The sequence below is a fragment of the Semicossyphus pulcher genome, unplaced genomic scaffold (genome assembly GCF_022749685.1).
Source record: "Semicossyphus pulcher isolate SPU_LCO1_2020_fin unplaced genomic scaffold, fSemPul1.0.p SCAF_22, whole genome shotgun sequence".
Lineage (NCBI taxonomy): Eukaryota > Metazoa > Chordata > Actinopteri > Labriformes > Labridae > Semicossyphus > Semicossyphus pulcher.
In genome coordinates this window covers 4,470,494-4,490,205 of record NW_027211696.1, presented here as the reverse complement: position 1 = coordinate 4,490,205, position 19,712 = coordinate 4,470,494, and the positions used below count along the sequence as shown (strand labels likewise).

The following is a 19,712-nucleotide window of genomic DNA, read 5'->3' as shown; positions in this document are numbered from 1 at the left end:
TTGACCCCTGCATTGGGCGAGACAAACGATAATTTTATCACATATGTGTGATGGTGAAGAATAAATGTATAAATCAGAATTATTCTCGTACATCCTGAGAAGTCCTCTGCGCTTCCTTAACAATGACCAATGGCTGCTTTGATAGTGGTCCTAGGAAGAGTGATGTCATCCTTTGGTTTGACACTGATGCTTTAAAATCTAGAGCTTGGCATAATTGCTATCGCTATGTTGGGGTTTTTTAGCCAGAAGTGAAAATATCTGGATGAGAAGGTGGCAAAGATAAGCAGGTAAATTACTTGTTATTAACTCGGTTATTGATAACTCACTGTGTTGGATCAAATGGGCATGACGTGGGGTTCCACAGGGGTCCATTCTGGGGCCGCTATAGTTCAATCTCTATATGCTTCTGTTGGGTCAAATCATTCAAAATAACAAAGTAGCCTGCCATGAATATGCAGATGATACGCAAATATACATTTCACTTCCACCAGGAGATCATGGACCTGTTAAATCTCTGTGTAACTGTATCGAGCAAATCAACGACTGGACTCTTTTTTCGACATACAAGCATTCGCAACTCTATGGAGTAAAAACGAATTGAATCATCTTTTGAACAATTATTATATTAAAAGGAGATAATTAAACATGTATTATTCACTTTTTGTTCCATGACAAAAGGTGACAGCCCTTCTACTCACATGCTGTATCACTGCTGTAGTTGTATGGAGTAGATGGTCAGTGTGTTGTCTGTGTTTATGGAACAGTTTGAAACAGTCAGTAGTTGTTGTAAAAAGGATATTTGGCTCCAGTGAGCAGTTTTTTTCCCTCTCAATTAAAGTGATCCAGCATTTTATAATTACAATTAGTGTAACCTCTCTTTGAAGATACTCCGCTAAGCATGCTCACCACTTTCCTTGCAAATCCTAATCTAAGCCAACACTTCAGAGCGAGAGCAGCGAGAGTTTTTTCATCTGAGCCGCCGAACACTCCAAATCTCCACATGTGGGAATCTGCCTGTGATGATGTTTGCTCTGGATGCACACACCCACCCCACTCCATCCCAACAAGAGGGGGCATTTCCATGACAAAGGACAATTATTGACTTTCATTGGCTCCGCTTGCTTTGATATCAGCAAGGGGTGTGTCTGTGTGTCTGTGTGTGTGCGTGCTGGAGGAGGCGGGATAGGGGGCAGCCACGGAGAGGAGGAAGAAACAGGGGGGACCTGATGAAAGGAGCCGAGTGGGAAAATGCACCCACTGACCCAAAGTGCACTAACAGAAGAGGAGGATCACAGCGGAGAGAAAGAAATCATTCATTAAGGGTTTCTTTCTTTCTCTCCTCCTGTCTGTTCCCATTTTCTGTTTCCTTCCTCACTTTCTTGCTTGTTTTTTCCTCCTGTCTATTTCTTTCACTTCCTAAATCTCCCCCTTTTTTTTTACTCTTTCTTTTTATCTGCCTATGACCAATCCTCCCCCCTCTCTCAACTCTCCACTCCCTCCTCCCTTCACAGCCATAATTTAAGGGGCTGAAAGGCACGGCGCGCAGAGAAAGAGGAGAAGAGAGCGCTGAAGAAAAGGGGAGACCCTGCAGATGAGGGCCTTCCTTCACGGACGTGGCACAGATGTGAGGGTGTTTTTTGTGAAATGAGTCGGGGAGGGGCGGCGATAGGCTAATTTGCGTGGCATAAAGACGGGCCTCTTTTCATATGCAGAGCGCCACTTTGATGCGCGGCCGATGAAAGCTGGAGGGAGCGCGGAGGAGAGGAGAAGAGAGAGGTTGACGGAGGGGTTCTTTGTCCCCTGACAAGAAGGCATCTGCTCCACGCTGCCCTCCTCTCCTCCTCTCCTCTGCTATACCGAGGCTCCCACAATGGGCCGGCCCGGGAGGGAAAAGTGTCATCAGAGCACCTTAGAAAACAGAACATGAAAAAACAGGGCCGCTTGGGTTGGCCTGGTTGGAGTACGGGTATGCATATCAATACAGAATTCATCTGACAAAGATCTAAAAGTACATGCGTGAACTTGCACACACACACACTGACGAGCACACAGATGCATGCTAAATCGTAAGGACATGCAGACATACTATGGACACATTAACACAGTCCCACAGCTGAAAACACCTCACTTACACTGATTGTTCCCATTCAGAAACAAATAAACAATACAAACTCTCCTCCTTTATGGGAATCAACATCAATGGCTGACAGGGTGAAAGGTGCGTGTGTGTGTGTGTGTGTGTGGTGGTGAGATCAGAGAGAGTCCCTGTGCTGAGGTGAGTGGCGGCGCTTTCTTTGTGCGTCCCGCTGTGAGAAGACCGTAGGACCTCCAGTGTGTTTATCTGTGTTTGTGTGCATGTATGCATATGTGTGTCCCTGCGGCACTGATCACAGGCGGCAGGCTCACCAGGGCCCTGTCAACAAACACTGGCTGATTTCATGCTCGCACAATAGCTGAACCTCTGCAGCGGGGCAGAGAGGGTTTTTGCCAGGAAGAACTCAAACTGTCTCCTTTGCTTTAATCGGTCAGTAAATGTAATATTTAATTCGATCAATGGGTTTTAGACAGCAATGAAAAGAAAATTTAACAAGGATGAGCTTTTATTCTGATATTTTAAGAATCCTTCAATTTCCCTTGTGTTATACATATGATAAGGAGCCCTTTTTACACTGTGGTTCGGCCTCAGGGCTGCAACGAAGCTTTATCCTCATGCCACCTTTGTCATTTTACATTGGACCACAACGTCGACGTAAAGCCGCCCCTGTGTGTGTTCCTAAATGGCGTTGCTGTGTTGCGGAGGCAAAACCTGCGCGAGGTGTAAACAAACAGTGCATGCTTCAACTTCACGCACTGTTCTGCTGTTACGCCCTGCCGGCTCTGCTGTTTACACAGACGCCGTTTCACCTCTGTTACGTCTCTGTTAGTACCTCCGATGCTCAGAGGCGACTTCGCCCCACTATTCAGCCTCCGTGCGTTCTACATAGAAGATGGAACGTAACAGAGGCACCCGCCTTTAACTGGCAGTGTAAAAAGGGCTTGTGTGAATCAAGCCATGCTAGGAGTGAGGCTCTAAGGAGGACAATATTGGTCTTTTGCTCAGTCAAGTGGTTGACCTTTCACCCTATAACCATGGGAAGGATTGATTGGACATTATGTATCAACATTCATTGTTCCCGGAGGATGACTCTGGTAATCCCCTGACTTTTATTCACCGCTAGTCAATGAGGTCAGCAGATTTCCAATAATCCTGTGAATTATCTCAACATATACTAGATTGATTGGAACAAAACTTGAGACATTCATGGTCCTCAGAGGATTAATCTCACTGACCCCTGAATTTTTTTTCGAACACCACCTTCCAAGCTTCATATTTCACTCTGTGATACCTGTGCAGTAGCTTTGCATAATTTACATTTGAAAAAACTTACACTGGTGCTCTGTGCAGGCCCTCATACAGCCTCTGCCTGAAACGACTCGGTCGGCTCTGTCTCTTTAAGAAGCCCCGCCCTTACAAGCCCGGTTTCTTCTGATTGGCCAACAGAATGCTTCTGGGTGGGCGTGTCCTTGAGCGGTATCAGGGGCAGGACATTCTTGTTGTGTCTCGGGCAAATATAGAGTTCCTCCACTTTGTGACATCACAAAGTGAAGCGTCTGGCGAAGTCTGTCTAAAAGGGAGCATTCACAGCAGTCTGCAGACTGAGACTTTGTTAGCAGGGGATTACTCCAACATACTTTTACCCACAGATTTGAAACTTCACCCAAGTTTAGGCTTGACATCCAACATTGTAACACTGTATATGTATTACAATGTGAAACAGCATAATACCGCCTCTTTAAGGTTTTCAAATACTGTGAAATATCTCAACATATACGAGACTGATTGGAGCTACATTTGGTCAACATTAATGGTCCTGAAAAGATACTGATTGTTGGGATCCCCTGAATTTCTTTTCAGCACTGATATCAGGTAAAAAAAGATATCCTCTGGAAGCCGATTTTAACTGATTAAAATCTGTTGCATCACAGCTTCCATCTGTAGTCCCCCTCAGCACCGGAAATGTGTGAAACAATTCTACTTGAAACTTGAAACTTTTCAAGAGATATATAACTATGATGTTTGGGTGGATGGAGAGCCTTAGAGTTTCTATCAGAGTATAAATAAACAGATCAATAACTAGATGTCATTGTCTCATTCTAGGTGATCTTTGCCCTGAACCAGACGTTACTACAGCAGGAGTCTTTGAGGGCAGGCAGCCTACAGGTCCCATACACCACTGAAGACCTCATCAGACACTACAACTGCGGAGATCTCAACTCCATCATCTTCAATCATGACACGTCACAGGTCAGTCTTATCTTATATTATCGTATGTGGCTGTAGTCTTTACTTTCACTGTAGTTAATAAGCTAAGAGTCATTTTGACCCCTTGACTTTTGGGAGTGTCCCAGTGACATGACCCACGACCTATTACCTTCACCCCTAACCCTCTGAATGTCCTTTCAGCCCCCTCTCATACGCCTCCTTTCTAACGGGTTCTTTATACCATTGCCAATTTAGTTCTTCTGTTTCTCACTCTGCTGGTCTTTGTGTTTCCATCTGTTTCCATCTTTTCTTCCTCCCAGCAAAACCTGTTAATTTGGCCAAAAACTTTCATTTTTTTTTCCTGCTTTTGTCGGTCATAGTGTAAAGTGGCAAGAAATTGTACATTTTGAGTGATATGTTTTTAGAATCTCTTTATTTACCATTTATTTCTCTTTAAAACAAAAGAAAAAAACCTCACCTTCTTCTCCTTTTGACTTTGTTTCTTGACTGAACCATCACCCCTTCAACCCTATAGGTCCCCAACTTCAATAACGTGACACTGCCGCCCAGCGAGCAGGTGACCGCCCAAGAAATAGACAGCTACTTTCGACAGGAACTCATCTACAAGAGGAATGAGAGGATGGGGAAGAGGGTGAAGGCGCTGCTGGAGGAACACCCCGGCAAGAGCTTCTTCTTCGCCTTTGGAGCAGGTTGGTGTTAAAAAATGGGAATAATACCTCTGTCCCACCGAAATTAGCACGTTGATGCAGGATTGTCTGTTTTCCCATTGCCAGTCTGTCTCTTTTCTGCTGCGTCACCGTCTGACGTCACAAATGCGCCGGAAACAGGGTTAGAGAACAGTGAAGATGTTACGGTGGTTAGGTCTTTATTTTATTGTTGCAGAAGTTACAGACGGAGCATATCATTGCGCTGGAAAGGAGGCGGAGATTAGAGTGTTTTGTGTTCCCATCATTGCCGATCGGAGCCGAGGCGATAATTACCCAGGTCTGATTGTAGCCTTTCCCACTAAGCAAAAAAGCTGGGTGTTAGCGGGTGTTAGCATTTTTTTTGACTAATGGGCAACAGGGAAAAAGTGTAATATGTCTGTGATCACACAGCGTGAAATTATTTTTCCGGGTTAAAAATGACAAAAAGATAAAACTTTGGTCTTAATTTGTCTCTGCTTTATAAGATTACTTTTATCCCCACTACAAACTGACTTCAAATCCCCCTGTTGATGGAGAGCACTCTTGCAAAGCAGCCTTAGTGTCTTTGTCTGAGCAGATTAACAAACTCATGTAGAGAGAGAGAAAGAGAGACTAAATCCCAGCTGATCAGATGAGAGGTGGAACTCACTAATAAGCTTTCTGTTTCTAATCTGCAAGGCAAACGCCTCCTTTCACGTATGAAAATATAACATATTACAGAGATAAAAAATACATTTCATGACGAATTCTAATTTTGACATTATTTGTTAATTCCGTTTGGAAAGCTGGTGTCGTTAAGCAGCCCTGCAATTCACTAACTTAGCTCAATAAAAGACGAGGCTACAGCAGACCAAAGCATTGATCTACAGCTTCATCAGCTTACGGCACAAATAAAACTGTGTTAGGACTTCCTTCTAAAGCAGAGGCTCAATAAAACATCCTTTTATCAGTTCAGGCCCGAACAGAAACCGACACATGGCCCGCTTGATGCTTTCACATCCTTTTAAACATGTCAGTTCAATACTTTGAATTCCTCTTTAACTATGCTGCACCTCATGAGAAGAGCAGCCTGATAAGAGACTTGAGTTTAAACAGGGAGGATGAAAAGACAAGATAAGAGTGAAGGACATTCTGCAAAGTTTAACTGTGGATGTGTGTGTGTAGGTGTGTGTGTGTGTTGTCTTGTTTCCTGGCTGGACGATGTATATCTAAGGCAGTTGCTCTTTGTTCTGTAGGAGTCGTACTGGTTTGCTTGGCCTCTGGTTGTTTAATCAAAGCATTGTCCCCCCCTAATAAAGAAGACAAGGCTGTTTTGTAATCATTTACTCAGGCAGGTTTTCAGTGTCGATAAAGTGAGTGCTTAACATTTAAACCCTTTCCAGAAAAAAAAGCACAATTTATCTTGCATAAAAATGTAACAAGACATCTTTTGATTCTTCTTACAAAACTAAACCTAACAAATCCACTTATATTTTCTTTTTTTTATTTATTTGTATTTTTTGCCACTTTCACTCTGGACAAATTCAGAATTTAACATTGAACTTTATTTTATCATTCTTTTCATGCAAATTAACTTTATAAGAAAGAGAGGAGATGGTAGAGCAAAGAAAACTGAACATAAAACCAATTAATCATATAGTCACATATAAAAAAAAAAGGTTGTAAAACATGTAAAAAAGGTAAGTAAGTAAGTAAAGTTTATTTGTTATGGCACCTTTCACAGAGTGAGGTCACAAAGTGTATCAGAAAAAATCACCATACAAAGAAAATGTTACATACAAAAAAAATGACATTTTCAGTAGTTTTCTTATATTGCCCAGTCAATGTGTAGATTTTAAAAAGCGCTGTGTCTCATGTTGTTTCTGCATCTGCCAGAGGGCCACTACAATAAGAGTAGGCATGATATCAATTACAGGGGAGACTTAATGTTCTCTGCAATAAGGTGGGAAAAATACATGTGCCTAATATATCGGTATGGAAATCAGCAAAAAGGGTTGGAAAAAATCGACATATCGGATATCGTCAAAAAATCCAATATTGTGCATCCCTAGTACAAAATCCCACCTTTTGTCCTCAGTCGTACACAAGGAACAACAAGTAGACTCTGGTCAGAGGACCTGAGGGATCTATTGGGGATGTACTGATGGCCCAGATGTATTTGGGTGCTTGGTTGTGCAGGGCTTTAAAGACAAAAACAAGGATTTTAAAATGAATTCAGAATTTTATTGGGAGCCAGGGTAGAGAGAAGAGAATGGCTGTGATGTGAGTCGTCCGGCTGGTCTGAGTCAGTAGCCTAGCGGCTACGTTTTGTATCAGTTGCAGACGGGCAAGATTTATTGAGGCAGGTGAAAAGGGAATTGCAGTAATCAAGCCGGGAAGCTCAGCATGTGAGATTTAGCTCTGTTTCTGAAATGAAAGAAACATAAGGTTTTAACATTATAGTTTGATTAACATGTACTGCAGCCATTTAAAATGCACATTTACATGTCAGAATTTTGTCGTTAATCATCAAACTCATGAATGGCACTCTCTGGACTTTTAAGCTAAGTCAATTTACGACCACGGAAACCATAAAAGCCCCCTAAAAGTTTATGATATTTTTATAGCGAGGGGTTCAGACACTTTGGAAAGAATCTGTTCGCCCCAAATTTGATTTAGTTTATTATGGGATACGTATGGAGCAGAGAGGCTCAAATTCTGGTGCCATCAATTCACAGTCAGATTTTCCCTGCGATGACATCGTCAGAAACGTCCTCTTCCAAAGACTCTTTGGTCACTTCGATGCAGAAAAGCAGCAAAAATCTGAGCAGAAAGAGAGGCCTTCACAGTCTGTTGGTCTCCGAGCTGGCAGGAAACAGCTGAGGAAAAGCAGACACACACACATACACACACGCGCGCGCGCACACACTGGAGCCCTAACAAGGAGTACATTTCACGGTGTGTCCCAAAGGAGGTGCCTTTACAAGGGCTTGGTCTTAAAAGGTGTGTGCCTCAGTGTGTGTGTGTGTGTGTGTGAGAGAGAGAGAGAGAGAGAGAGAACTGGTGAGTGAAAGTGATACGGGCAATCAGCCCAGAAGCACTAGTCGTAGACATGCGGAGGGCAGGTTGGGTCGTGGTGTACAAGAAACGGGATGGGGCACATTAAGGTGCTTGCACATGTGCACAGGGCCTACACACACACACACACACACACACACACACACACACACACACACTTAAAAATTCTTCCCAGCCCCTAAGCCATACCCAGGACAGACCTGGGTAAAATGTGTCCTTAATTATCCCTGGAGGGGTCAAAAGACACACACACACGTATATAGACATATTACAATGGAGCCCATTATATTGGCGTACTCGACTTCCATGTGACATCAGGTGTGAGACGAGTCTTATCCGTGACCATCGTATATCTCTTTGAACCCACACAAAAGAATAGGGTGTGATTAGTGTCCATTCTTTTGTGTTTGTTAGCTGTTTTTTTACTGAACTTTCAGGGTGACGTGTGGAAACAACTGCACTTTAATCGTAATGTTATAAACACTAAGTATGAGTCCTTCCCGGCCCATTCCAAGCAGATGACTGTCCAACAATAACTCTGGCCCTGCTTGAGAAAACTTTTGTTGTCATTTGGCGCTCTGTCAAAAAAGTTTGATTAATTGATTGACTCTAAAATCATCCGGACTCGACTCCAAAGCGGATTCAGAGGATTTAGCGTCGTGCTTCCTGATAGAGCTATCACGTATTTAGCATATTTCCCGTCCAGAGTAATGATCCCATTACGCTGCGGGGGTTGGCCCGCAGATTCCTGACTGACCTCTGTGGAAAATGGTTGAGGGTTCTCGTTTTCCCCTGTAATAAGCCTTAATGCCACAACAAGTTTATACATGATGATATATTTCCTTTCAAACTGCCTGGTTGGATGCAGATTGTGCTTGGCCAGAGGAAACTGAAGATATCACAAGAGTTAAGCGTTAAAGTGTTTGGATGGCCTGGTGATTTAGAGTTTCAGGAAGCTGCATTCATGTTTCTTTGTCAGGACAATGAAAGGGCTGTAAACGCTTTTCAGAGATCGAATATAGACATAATAAATAAATATATTAGTGGTTAGTGCTGTCGCCTCACAGCTGTACCTAGTTTGAATCCTGAACTAGGCCTGTCTGTGTGGAGTTTGCATGCTCTCCTCCGTGCATGCGTGGGTTCCCTCCGGCTTTCTCCCTTTCATCCCATCTCTATAGCTCCTTTCCCACTGGTCAAAAAACCCACTAACACCTGGCTTTTTTGCTTAGTGGGAAAGGTTACAGTCGGCATTCAGACCCGGGTCAAATGACTCTGCAGTAGGCTCGGGCAATTATTGAACCGGGTCGACACACTAATCTCCACTCCCTTTCTGGCGTCTGCGGCGTCTGCGACTCCTTGTCATCTCAGCTACAAATTCCGCCCGTCTCCGTCCAAGCAGCGCTCGAACATCGATCCAAATTTGTCTGCCCCAAGTTTGTTAAACAGACTGAATGAGTAATAGATGCAATAAAGACCTAACCTCCGTAACATCTTCACTGTTTACTAACGCTGTTTCGGGCGCGTTTGTGGCGTCAGAAAAGAGACAATCAGCAGTTATTAGCGGGGCTTCGCGGGTCTGAAAAACCTGCGTCAACACGCAAATTTTAGTGGGAAAGGGATATATGTGTCAGCCGTGTGATTGACTGGCCCGCCTCTTGCCTAAATACGGCTGGGATAGGCTCCGGCCCCCCTGCGACCCTGAACAGCATAGGCCGTGTAGATAATGGATGGATGTATTTTGCTTTTTGATGCTGCTGTAGTAAAACAAAATGCTACTAATATGCTATCTTGAACGTCAGTTGCATAACTTAACTTCATAATGGCGCATGAAGCATAAATATCATAAAAGCCTGATTGAAAGAAGCTGAACTGATCACAGAGTGATTAAAAGTGGAACAGTAGTGAAGAAAAATGGCTCCTTTTCCTTGTTATCAGTCTCTGTGGGGAGGATTTTTTTTTTCTTTTTGCGGTTTTGGAAATTGTTTATGGAGAAAGCATTAATGGTTGACAGTCACACGCTGCCAAACCAGAGCTAAGGTTTGCTAACCCTAAATGATTTCTCATGTGCTTACGGCACGCTCACACTCAAACCAACCCGACCATGCCTTCATTTTGTCTTCGTTTTCTATGAGTGTCTGCACTTAACGGACCAAATGTTGGCTATCATTTGGTTGAGAGTTGTATTTTGATTCCTTCCACGGTATTTATATATTTAAGAAGTTAAAGAGACATAAAAACAACAAATCCAGTTTCCTTTGGATAAGTACATCTAGATATTCCGTGACCAAGATATTTATTCGGGTTCTCAAAGTATTTGTTACCATAAAAAGTCAGGGCAGCCTCTGCTTCCCTAAAGGCCCTTCTGTAAGCCATGTGACATTTATCAAGAGTCACTCACACCTCAATCTTGGATCCCATCACTATAGTCTGATGACGATATAGCCTCTGGGGACAACTGTGAACATGCCAGGACGTGTAGCCGGTGGTTAGCAATAAACCACTTCCAGTCAAGACTTCCTTTTTCCCACGTGCCTTCTTTAATTAACGGGTCTTAAGTTTTCCGAAATTTCAACATCATGATGCAGATTAGTAAAAAGTTATAATGTAGCTTTGTCAGGTCTGTCCTCAAGAGGAGAAGCAAACTACTTTTTGCTGAACCGAGGTCAGATCGATCTGATGCATTCGAGGAAGTCGGGAAATTTGATCGCTGAATGGCTTTCGTGACACAGCGTCATGGGAATTTATCTCAAGATGAATCATAAGCCCCTTTTACACTGCTAGTTCAAGGCGGGATTATTACGCCTCTGTTACATTCCTTTTTCTATGTAGAGAGCACGAAGGCTGAATGGTGGGGCGAAGTCGTTCTGCCTCTGAGCCGGCATCAGAGGTAGTAACAGAGGCGAAACAGCGTCTGTGTAAACTGCAGAGCTGGCCGGGCGGAACAGCGCTGTGGGTGTGTATTTGAAGCACGCGCTGTTTGTTTACACCTTGCGCAAGTTTTGCTTCCACAAAGCCGGAACGCTGTGTAAAAACACACACATTGGGCGGCTTTACGCCAGTGTTGCTCGGTCCAATGTAAAATGGCAAAGACTGCATGACAGCGGAGCTTTGTTGTGGCGCTGAGGCGGAAGCGCAGTGTAAAAAGGGCTTTAGATCTGGAGCAGGTTGTTAGCTGAACTTGCTGCAGATGTCTGTTTATAGAGATTAATAAGAAGCTAAATCATCGTCAGATGACTGCTGATGGGAGTCGGGATGTCATTACGGCACATTATGTTCTGCCTCCTTTTGCTCTCCTCACGTTGCAGCCTGCTGATACGTGATTGGTCAATATTACTCGGACTACAAGCGTACTACAAACGGAAACCATAACACTTGCTGTCCCTAAAAATCCACATTCCTGCCTACAGATTCTATATTTCTATGTAGAATCTGCAAATAGAGATTACTCACACCTTGATGTCATATCAGTATACGGACAACTTGACAACAAAATGTCACAACTAGTCATAAGAGAACATTCAAATCTACTGTGACAGATGAGTGAGATTTTGGTGTCCAGACTGTTGCTGTTGCGAAAATGTAGTTTTTCCGATCAGAGTAGCGGTCAGGACGGCAACAGTCAAACTAACACAAATGGTCGCTGGTCAACCCAGAGAAACACACACATCTTTCTCTGTCCCCTCCCTTCTCTCCTTGCACACTTACCCTCTTTTCTTGGCTTCTCTCCTGCACCCTGCAGCATACCTTTAGTTTCATTTTGTCGTGTCTGTCTCACGTCATCCAGCAAAGCTTTTGCAGACTGCATTTTTAGCTTCTTCCCACAAAGCAGAGAGGATTCAAACATGAACTAAGAGCAAGATAAAGACTGGGAGATGATAAGAGCTTCATAAAAAGATGGCACATTTATGTATCACACACCCTCGGTAGTTTGATTGGTATAATCTGGACGTTGTGAGCTTCTTTATGGAATAAGAAAGCGGGGCTTTCTGACTAGCTTGTTGGAATTTGGCACGCTTTCATCGATCTGCTTATTTATTTTCTAAGCACCGTTCCTCCAAAGCTTGCTTTCTGGCTGGAGAATTACTTTTGACAGTTAAAATTTCTTACACTACACAGCGTTTGAATCTTCGCAGGCCTGCGGTGTTTTCCAAGAGTAACTTTTATAGAACTTAACATAAAATGATGTAGTAATATTCACTGTGGTAGAAATATGAAGGTTTGTTTTCCAGTTTTTCGATGCATTACTAAACTGTTGCCCTCTCTGACCCCGCTTTGAGTTTAGGGTATTGTCATGCCTCGCTATACTTAACTGTGCTGTAAGTAAATACCTCCTCCAAATTTGTCTTCCCCCCCATCTGTTTGTCTGAAATACCACGGCCATCACTCACCGTAAATGATGATGTAGAAAAAGCGGCGTATGCTCAGACAGGCATATGGAAGCGGTTATTGCTGCGCTCCATAGGTACAGTAACCCAATCCATGTATACAATCTGAGCCGTGTTCCCTTTATAATCTCTGCCATACGCTGGCACTCCTGACGTTAATAAAATGATGTGTTTACATATCGCTGAAGGCTGAGGGCTCCGTTTCTGCCGGCTCTTACTAATTCTCCTCTTTTTTTTTTCCAGGCTGAACTTGAATGCATCCATGTTTCAGCCTCAGCCCCCGAGCTGCTCAGCACATCATGATTCCCCTCAAACTCCACTCCAAAACCACAAATTTAAATATTTGCGGTGGTGTAATTGCCAGTGTGGTTGACAGGCTCTAACGGTTACTGTACTTTGAAATGTTTGACTCTTTTCACAGACAATTAAGGTTTGCCTTTGGATCTCTTGCTATTTAGGTTGGTAGGGCCACGTTGAAGTGAATACCCCTGGGTTAGTGAGGCTGTTATAAATGGATGGTTTGGCCCGTGCGCTGCGGCTCATGACAGAGGTTGACATGAACTCATAACTCACACGGAGCACCTTGACTTGTCAGTATGTGGGTAGCTTTCGGTGCTGGAGCAGGGAAATAGTCACTTAATACACTGTACTTACTGAGTCCACTGCTGAATCTTAAGAGTCAGTGTGTCACTGTGCTGACCAAGCGAGAATTTTCGTAGTAGAAAAGAAATATTACTTTGAGTGTTAAAGATGGTATTTTTCACCCTCAAGCATTTAATCCTATGTGTAATATAAGTCGCACAGTAATCTAAGAATATAAGTCTGTTTTTGGTGGTTCTCTGGGGGAAAAAAGTTTTTGTATAGCTATTTATAGTGAGGTAACGGATCGTAGTTTATTCGTGATCCATCCTGATCATTCCCCACAGTTCGGCACACGTGATCCTTGGACTGATGCAAAATAAAGTTTAACATCATAATGCAAAATACGTCTTTTTTCTGCCTATAAACCCCTACGCAGAGTCGCAGTGAAAAGAGACAAGACAGAGTGTTTTCTTTGACTCTTATTTGTGATGATTAGAAGTGTCATGCGGACGTGAACGATACTGCAAAGATACCGTGGCAGAACCTAATCCGAAGACCGGATTGTGAAGATCGCGTAAAGTTGGATAATCGACAGATTATCAGTCGAATATGTAACGTTAAACAAGCTTCACCGCGATGCCAAACCTAGCTTGAGAACGGTGATTACGTGGTGCGTTTGTGTGACGTTTTTTTTTTTTAAAGATGATTTTTTTGGCCTTTGGCTTTATTTATAGGATAGCTGAAGATAGACAGGAAATGTTGGGAGTAGAGAGTGGGGGGTGATATGCACCAAAAGATTGGTAGACTGGGAGTTGAACCTGCGATCAGTGCGACGAGGATTGTAGCCTCTGTACATGGGGTGCCTGCTCTACCAACTGAGCTAAACAGTGCCCCTTGTGTCACGTTTTTAATGAGAGGTACAGGGCATCCGCTCCTCTCTTTTCACTCTCACTGCGTCGGCATTTATTTGTAGGAACTAACTGGTTGTTGTTTTTGATAACAATTGGAAGCTTAACGTACGTAAGTTTGTCCCACAGCTTGCTGTAATGTGGGGATATTAACATACTGTTACCCTTGTTACACAAAGTTAATGTCATAACGCTCACTCGTTGTTTTATTGCCTGTGACTTAAACAGCAAATGTAATACACGAGTAGCCAGTGATAAAAATACACACACGACCGCTGTGAATGCTCAGCATGTTAATAGTAGCCACTGCTGCTATGTAAAAGTTGTTTCAACACTATTTCAGTTTCAGTTTTCAAAACACACACATCTGTTTTCGCCCTGTGGAGTTTGCAATCTCACTAGCTAGCAGTGCTTTAGTTGTTGGCGCGTGTCGTCCCCGCTCTTTGCTCCCCATGTCTCTCTTCAGCTGTCAAATAAGGGCAAAAGCCATAAAAATAATATATATATATTAAAAAAAAGTGACTGTTATACACTGAATTATACGGTACATGAGACAAAGGATGAAACAAAGACACTACAACAGCAGTCTGTCGTGTTTTTTGTCACTGTTAATCCCTGCTAACTTAAACCTGAAGGTAAAAATGAGCTTTAGCCGTATGAAGAAATACGAATAGCATCCACCGACCTTGATGAGCAGTAAAACAAATAAGAACAAAACAATAGCTGATAAAATAGTTTCCTGCTGAGTAAAATAACTGCACGACCTGCTGAGTTAAGCTATGAAGCACACAATTCTGTATATTATCCTTACAAACTCTCGCACTTTATTTAAATCATCATATATTTATATTTCATTCTAATGAGATCTCAAAGTTTCTAAAGATACCAAATATACCAAGCCAGACTGTCAGAGATACTGTATGTCTAAATTGATGAACATGACAAAGTATATTTTCATTGGCTTACACTGTACAGCTATATAAACATCGTATTTCTGCAAGTGTAAACATAATCTAGCTTCACTTAAGGTTGGAACAAACGCCAAGCGGTATAATATAAAGTACTGGACAGTCAGACGATGTCCAACAAGTTGATTTTACTCTTATATAACAAGCAGACTAAGAAGAATTCAGGGAATTTAAAAAAGCATGAAATAAAGGTCCTATTAATCCCTTTTGTATATCAACTCTGCTTTAACTACCCCATTGTGTGTCATATTTTACACTCACAGTTAAAGCTGATTGACTGGACATTCCTCTTTACATTCTGCTTTAAATCCCCAGGCCGAAGCTTACACATACCTGGCCCAAATCCCACCAGTGTGTTTTCAAACACCGAGCACTACATCACTGCGGTCGCCTCCCTTTTTTCCCCACTGTTTTTCTTCCCCAGATGGTGTGAAAGTCAAAAACGCCGTGCTTTTTCGCAGCACCTCGCGCTCATAAACAGCCAGTTTACAACTGTTTGGGGCAGTCGCTGACATGAGTACACACATGTCATGCAGCACCATTAAAAATCCAGACCAGACCTACCACACACTTGGTAGCGGCCAAGCAGGGGTGAAACGTCTGCCAAACTTGGATTAAGTCCCGGATTTCAATTTAAATGACACCTTTATACCACAACTCTTTTTTTCAATGTTTTCTGTTTGTAAGAAAATCCTGTAGGATTAATTTATGCTCAAATAAAGAATGTTTTCTTTAATTTTTACTTATTATTACTAGGCTTTTTCTTTTTTCCAGAAGTGGCTGGATTTGGAAGATAGAGTGAAAACATTGTAACGTCTCTATCCTAGTTGACAGGCCACAGCGGTAGCCACTTGTCAATCACAGGCAACCACACCCTAAAGCATACCCTGACTTTAACCATGCAGGACTATAGAAGACTTGAAACTAGAGATTAACAACATAAACTCATAAGGAAAATGTTTACTAAGGTAATAAATGAATTGAGATCTAGGTTCCTTTTTCATGGTTAAATACAAGCTGTGTCCTAATCCAGGGGCTGCATCCTTCGAAGACCGTCTTTGAAGGCCGATTGCGTCACAGCGGCGTGTCCAATTCGAAGGCTCTTTCAGATGTGCCTGACAAACCTGTCCTCCTTTTCCCAGGCCATGAAGGATCCGTTGGGTCCATCCTTTGCTGCCCAATGTATCCTGATATTCATTGTGCACCAATTCAAACGAGATGGCGGACTGTTACGCGGCCAAGGAATACACTTTTGAATGTAAAAGTTTTTGGTTTAAACTCAATCAAATAGCTAGCGTTACACGTGTTAAAAGAATGAAAGGACCTTGAAACTAATTTATGGTACAATAAGTAGGATTTTTCCTTGCATTTTGTCAACAACCCATTCAAACTGAGCCACTCCTCCTGGTCTCCTCATCACCAGAAGCTCACTCTCACCCTCTCGTGTGAGAACACGCCCACCCTGCCGAGCTAACACCGACAGCAATGCGGTTACCTTTGCGCTAGGTTAGCTTGTCCTACCCGGTTTAAGGCACCTACCTATGCAGCAGAACGAAGGCCAATTCTGCATCGCTCTTTCTCCATGTTCACCGGTCTGAATGGGGCCCAGTTGCTAATTTGAACCACTCCCACACTCACCTATGCGCTGTAATTGGCTGAGGGAACCACAACAGCAACCCTCCTGAAAACGTCCCGTGCAAAGCAAAACAACAGAATAGATGCAGAGGGAAGGGTCTCACAAGGGTCTGCAAACACTCACCAACACACATGTATAGAGGCCCATAAGTGATGATTCATATTATCTTATATTTGTAAAAGTCTATATTTTATTTTTCTAGGAAAATCCTACTTACTATACCTTTAAGTTACTGCATTAGTTATGCTAGCTAGTTAGCCCGCTAGCTACCTGTTGCTAAGCGAGAGGAGTGGGGTTTGGTGACGCAGGGGTAAGGGCGGTAACAGCTGGTGATGTAAACAGAAAATCCTTCTTAGACCAGACCGTCTCATTTCAGTTCAGCCTTAATGGTCTAGACACACTACTTCCTAGACCGCCTCCTTCGAAGGCTGCAGGCCCTGGATTGAGACACAGCTACAATCAGACATGTTGCGTCTAGTGGAGTCTCCCCCTGCTGGCCATTGAGAAAATGCAGGTTTAAGGCAGTTCCGCGCTAGCTTCACTTTTGAAACCAGAGGCTACGTCTACTTCTTTGATACAGTCTATGCTTTTTTCTTGACAAGAACCCTTAGTGGCCTTCTGAATTATAACTCTAGTCAGTCAGAAGCACAGGTGAAGTAACGTGACGTAGCACTTCTTGTCTCCCCACCTCCAAATCCTTAAAGGCAGAGGTTCGGGATGGATCGGTTGGTTTAACAAGGCATGTGACTGGGTTCACATTGATATCCTGTTTCCCAGACACAGTAAACATTGTTTGACTGGCTGGACATGTTCTGTATATATATGCTCATTAGTGGTGAAAATATTGCTCCCACTCCCTTTTATTTTGATTTCACCCACTAACAAACCGTCCGTCTGTGTTGATCTTCTTCCTCCTAAGAAATATATTACAAACTTACATGTTTACAATCCTAAATACAACCTAGATAAACATGAAAAACATGTAAGCAGAGGGATGTTAACATGTCAGGAGCGCCTGTGATGCATCATCTGCCACGTCTCTGTCTCTTCTTAAACAGGAGGATAAACCTGTCAGCCCCTCTGAGTAACTAACCGCCTGTTACGCTGCTGAGTGAAAAGCAGCTAAACGTATACATTTTGTTGCACTCATCGGGTCAGAGGCCTCAGTCTCTGTACTTGAAAGACATATTTCATAGAGCCCACACTTCTCTCCCAGTCATAGCAGTGCACGCCTGTCACAACAGCTTGTTGTGATTTATTGAAAGAGTTGAACTCCTCACCCCTGACCCCATTCAAACCCAGCAGTATTTCCTTCTGCACCTGGAACAGGCTCTGAACATGCCTGCCCAGGGGCTAAACTTTCATTTGGACCAGAAATACCTCACTGCTATATGAAAGGGAAAGGGAAAGGAAAATTATATATGTAGCTTGTGAGCAGCAGTGCAGCTATTGATGATTGTGTTATGAAGGAGCTGTCCCTTTTCATTTTAGGGCGAAAACATAAAGGAGAACAAAAAAACTGCCTCGAGGGGATGAAGATATGAAGAGACAGAAGAAAAACATGACTTGTTTGATTTGTGGCTTCCCCTCTCTACCTCTCTCCCGCTCTCTCTCACACTGTGCAGGTCATTGTATACTGTTTTGTTTCACTAGACTGGGGAGTTTGTTGGGTTCACTGTATGAATAAGAAGCCTGTGTTGTTGGCATTGAACAGCGTATGTACATCGTCACACAAGCTGTGCGGATACGTGCGGGATTCTGGGACACCACAGGGCACCGGTTTAAGTTTTTATACTTTTATAATATAATAATTAAAAATACAATCTTTAAATTTGGCATTTCAGTCAACATGCCAGTCCATGAATCATTTCTTGAAATTGAGTGACTTTGAGTTAATTTCTGCGCAGAAATAGATTTTTTTAACTGTGACTTAAGCCGCTTTCCTATTGGTCAAAAATCCTGCTAACTCCCGCCTCCTTTGCTTAGTGGGAAAGGTTACAATCGGCATTCAGACCTGGGTAATTATGTAAGTTCTTTGTGCGTACTATTGTTTACTAACCCTGTTTCGGCCGCGTTTGTGACGTCAGACAGTGACGCAGCAGAAAAGTACACTCCACTAGGAATGGGAGAAGAGACAATCAGCATTTATTAGCGGGTCTTCCCAGGTCTGAAAAGCCTGTGTCAACGCGCTAATTTTGGCAGGAAAGGGGTATTACTTCCTCGGTTTAGGTGTGTGTTTGGTGTTTCGGATATAGTATCTTTTTTTTTTTTTTACTTTTTTAAAGATTATTTTTTGGGCTTTTGCCTTTAATTATAGGAAAGCTGAAAATAGACAGGAAATGTGTGGAATAGAGAGTGGGGGATGACATGCACTAAATGATCAGCAGACCGGGAGTCGAACCTGCAATCAGTGCGATGAGGTCTGTAGCCTCTGTACATGGGGCGCCTGCTCTACCAACTGAGCCAAACCAGCGCCCCAAGAAAAAGTATCTATATGACGACATTCATGTTCAAGGTTATTGTTTCTTTTATCTTATAGAGGTCCTGATATAACTCCGTCTTTATCCATATTTCTTAGTCTTAATTCATTTATGTTCCCCAATGTGAATTTTAAAGACTTTCTTATGTCTTAAAATAGCAAATGAAAGAAGAATAAGAGACCTTTGCACACTTGTTTTTATACAATTATCATACCATCGATGCAGCAATAACACAACCATCTGTATTTAACACAAACAGGCTCAATTTTTAATGAACAGTAACTCCTGTTCTGCGACCTTAAAGATCTGGGGCAAATAAGAGATTGCAATCATGAAAACACGACTTTCTGTTTTTGTTGAGCAGATGCTTTAGTAGGTGCAGATGTAAAACTTGGCCATGTTTCCCTGTAACGCTGAAGTATTCACAGGAAGGCAGGAGACTTTCTAAAAAACTAAGCCCAAGGTTGTATCCGGTTTGTATCCGGTTTGGTTACTAGTTAGTGAGGGAGCGAGGAGAGGTTTAGGGATGATTCAGGATGATGTTTAGTAATTGATAGAGGGGGATTAACGGTGTAACAATATCTGTTGGAAATTGGAACCGAAAGAAAAGACTTTAACAGCGATCTAGGAAGAGATAAGACAACTGAAAAAGCAGAGCCAGTGTGCATTTCCAGGCCTCTATCCTG

General features: G+C 42.7%; 1 protein-coding gene across 1 annotated transcript in view; it reads left to right on the top strand.

Moving 5' to 3' along the window:
• Positions 1-19,712, top strand: part of trabd2a (TraB domain containing 2A) — a 73,217-nt gene that overhangs the window by 28,115 nt on the left and 25,390 nt on the right. The window contains exons 3-4 of the mRNA XM_069673346.1: positions 4,199-4,345; positions 4,839-5,013. Coding sequence (XP_069529447.1) covers positions 4,199-4,345; positions 4,839-5,013 — 322 coding nt within the window. The remainder of the gene's footprint in view (positions 1-4,198; positions 4,346-4,838; positions 5,014-19,712) is intronic.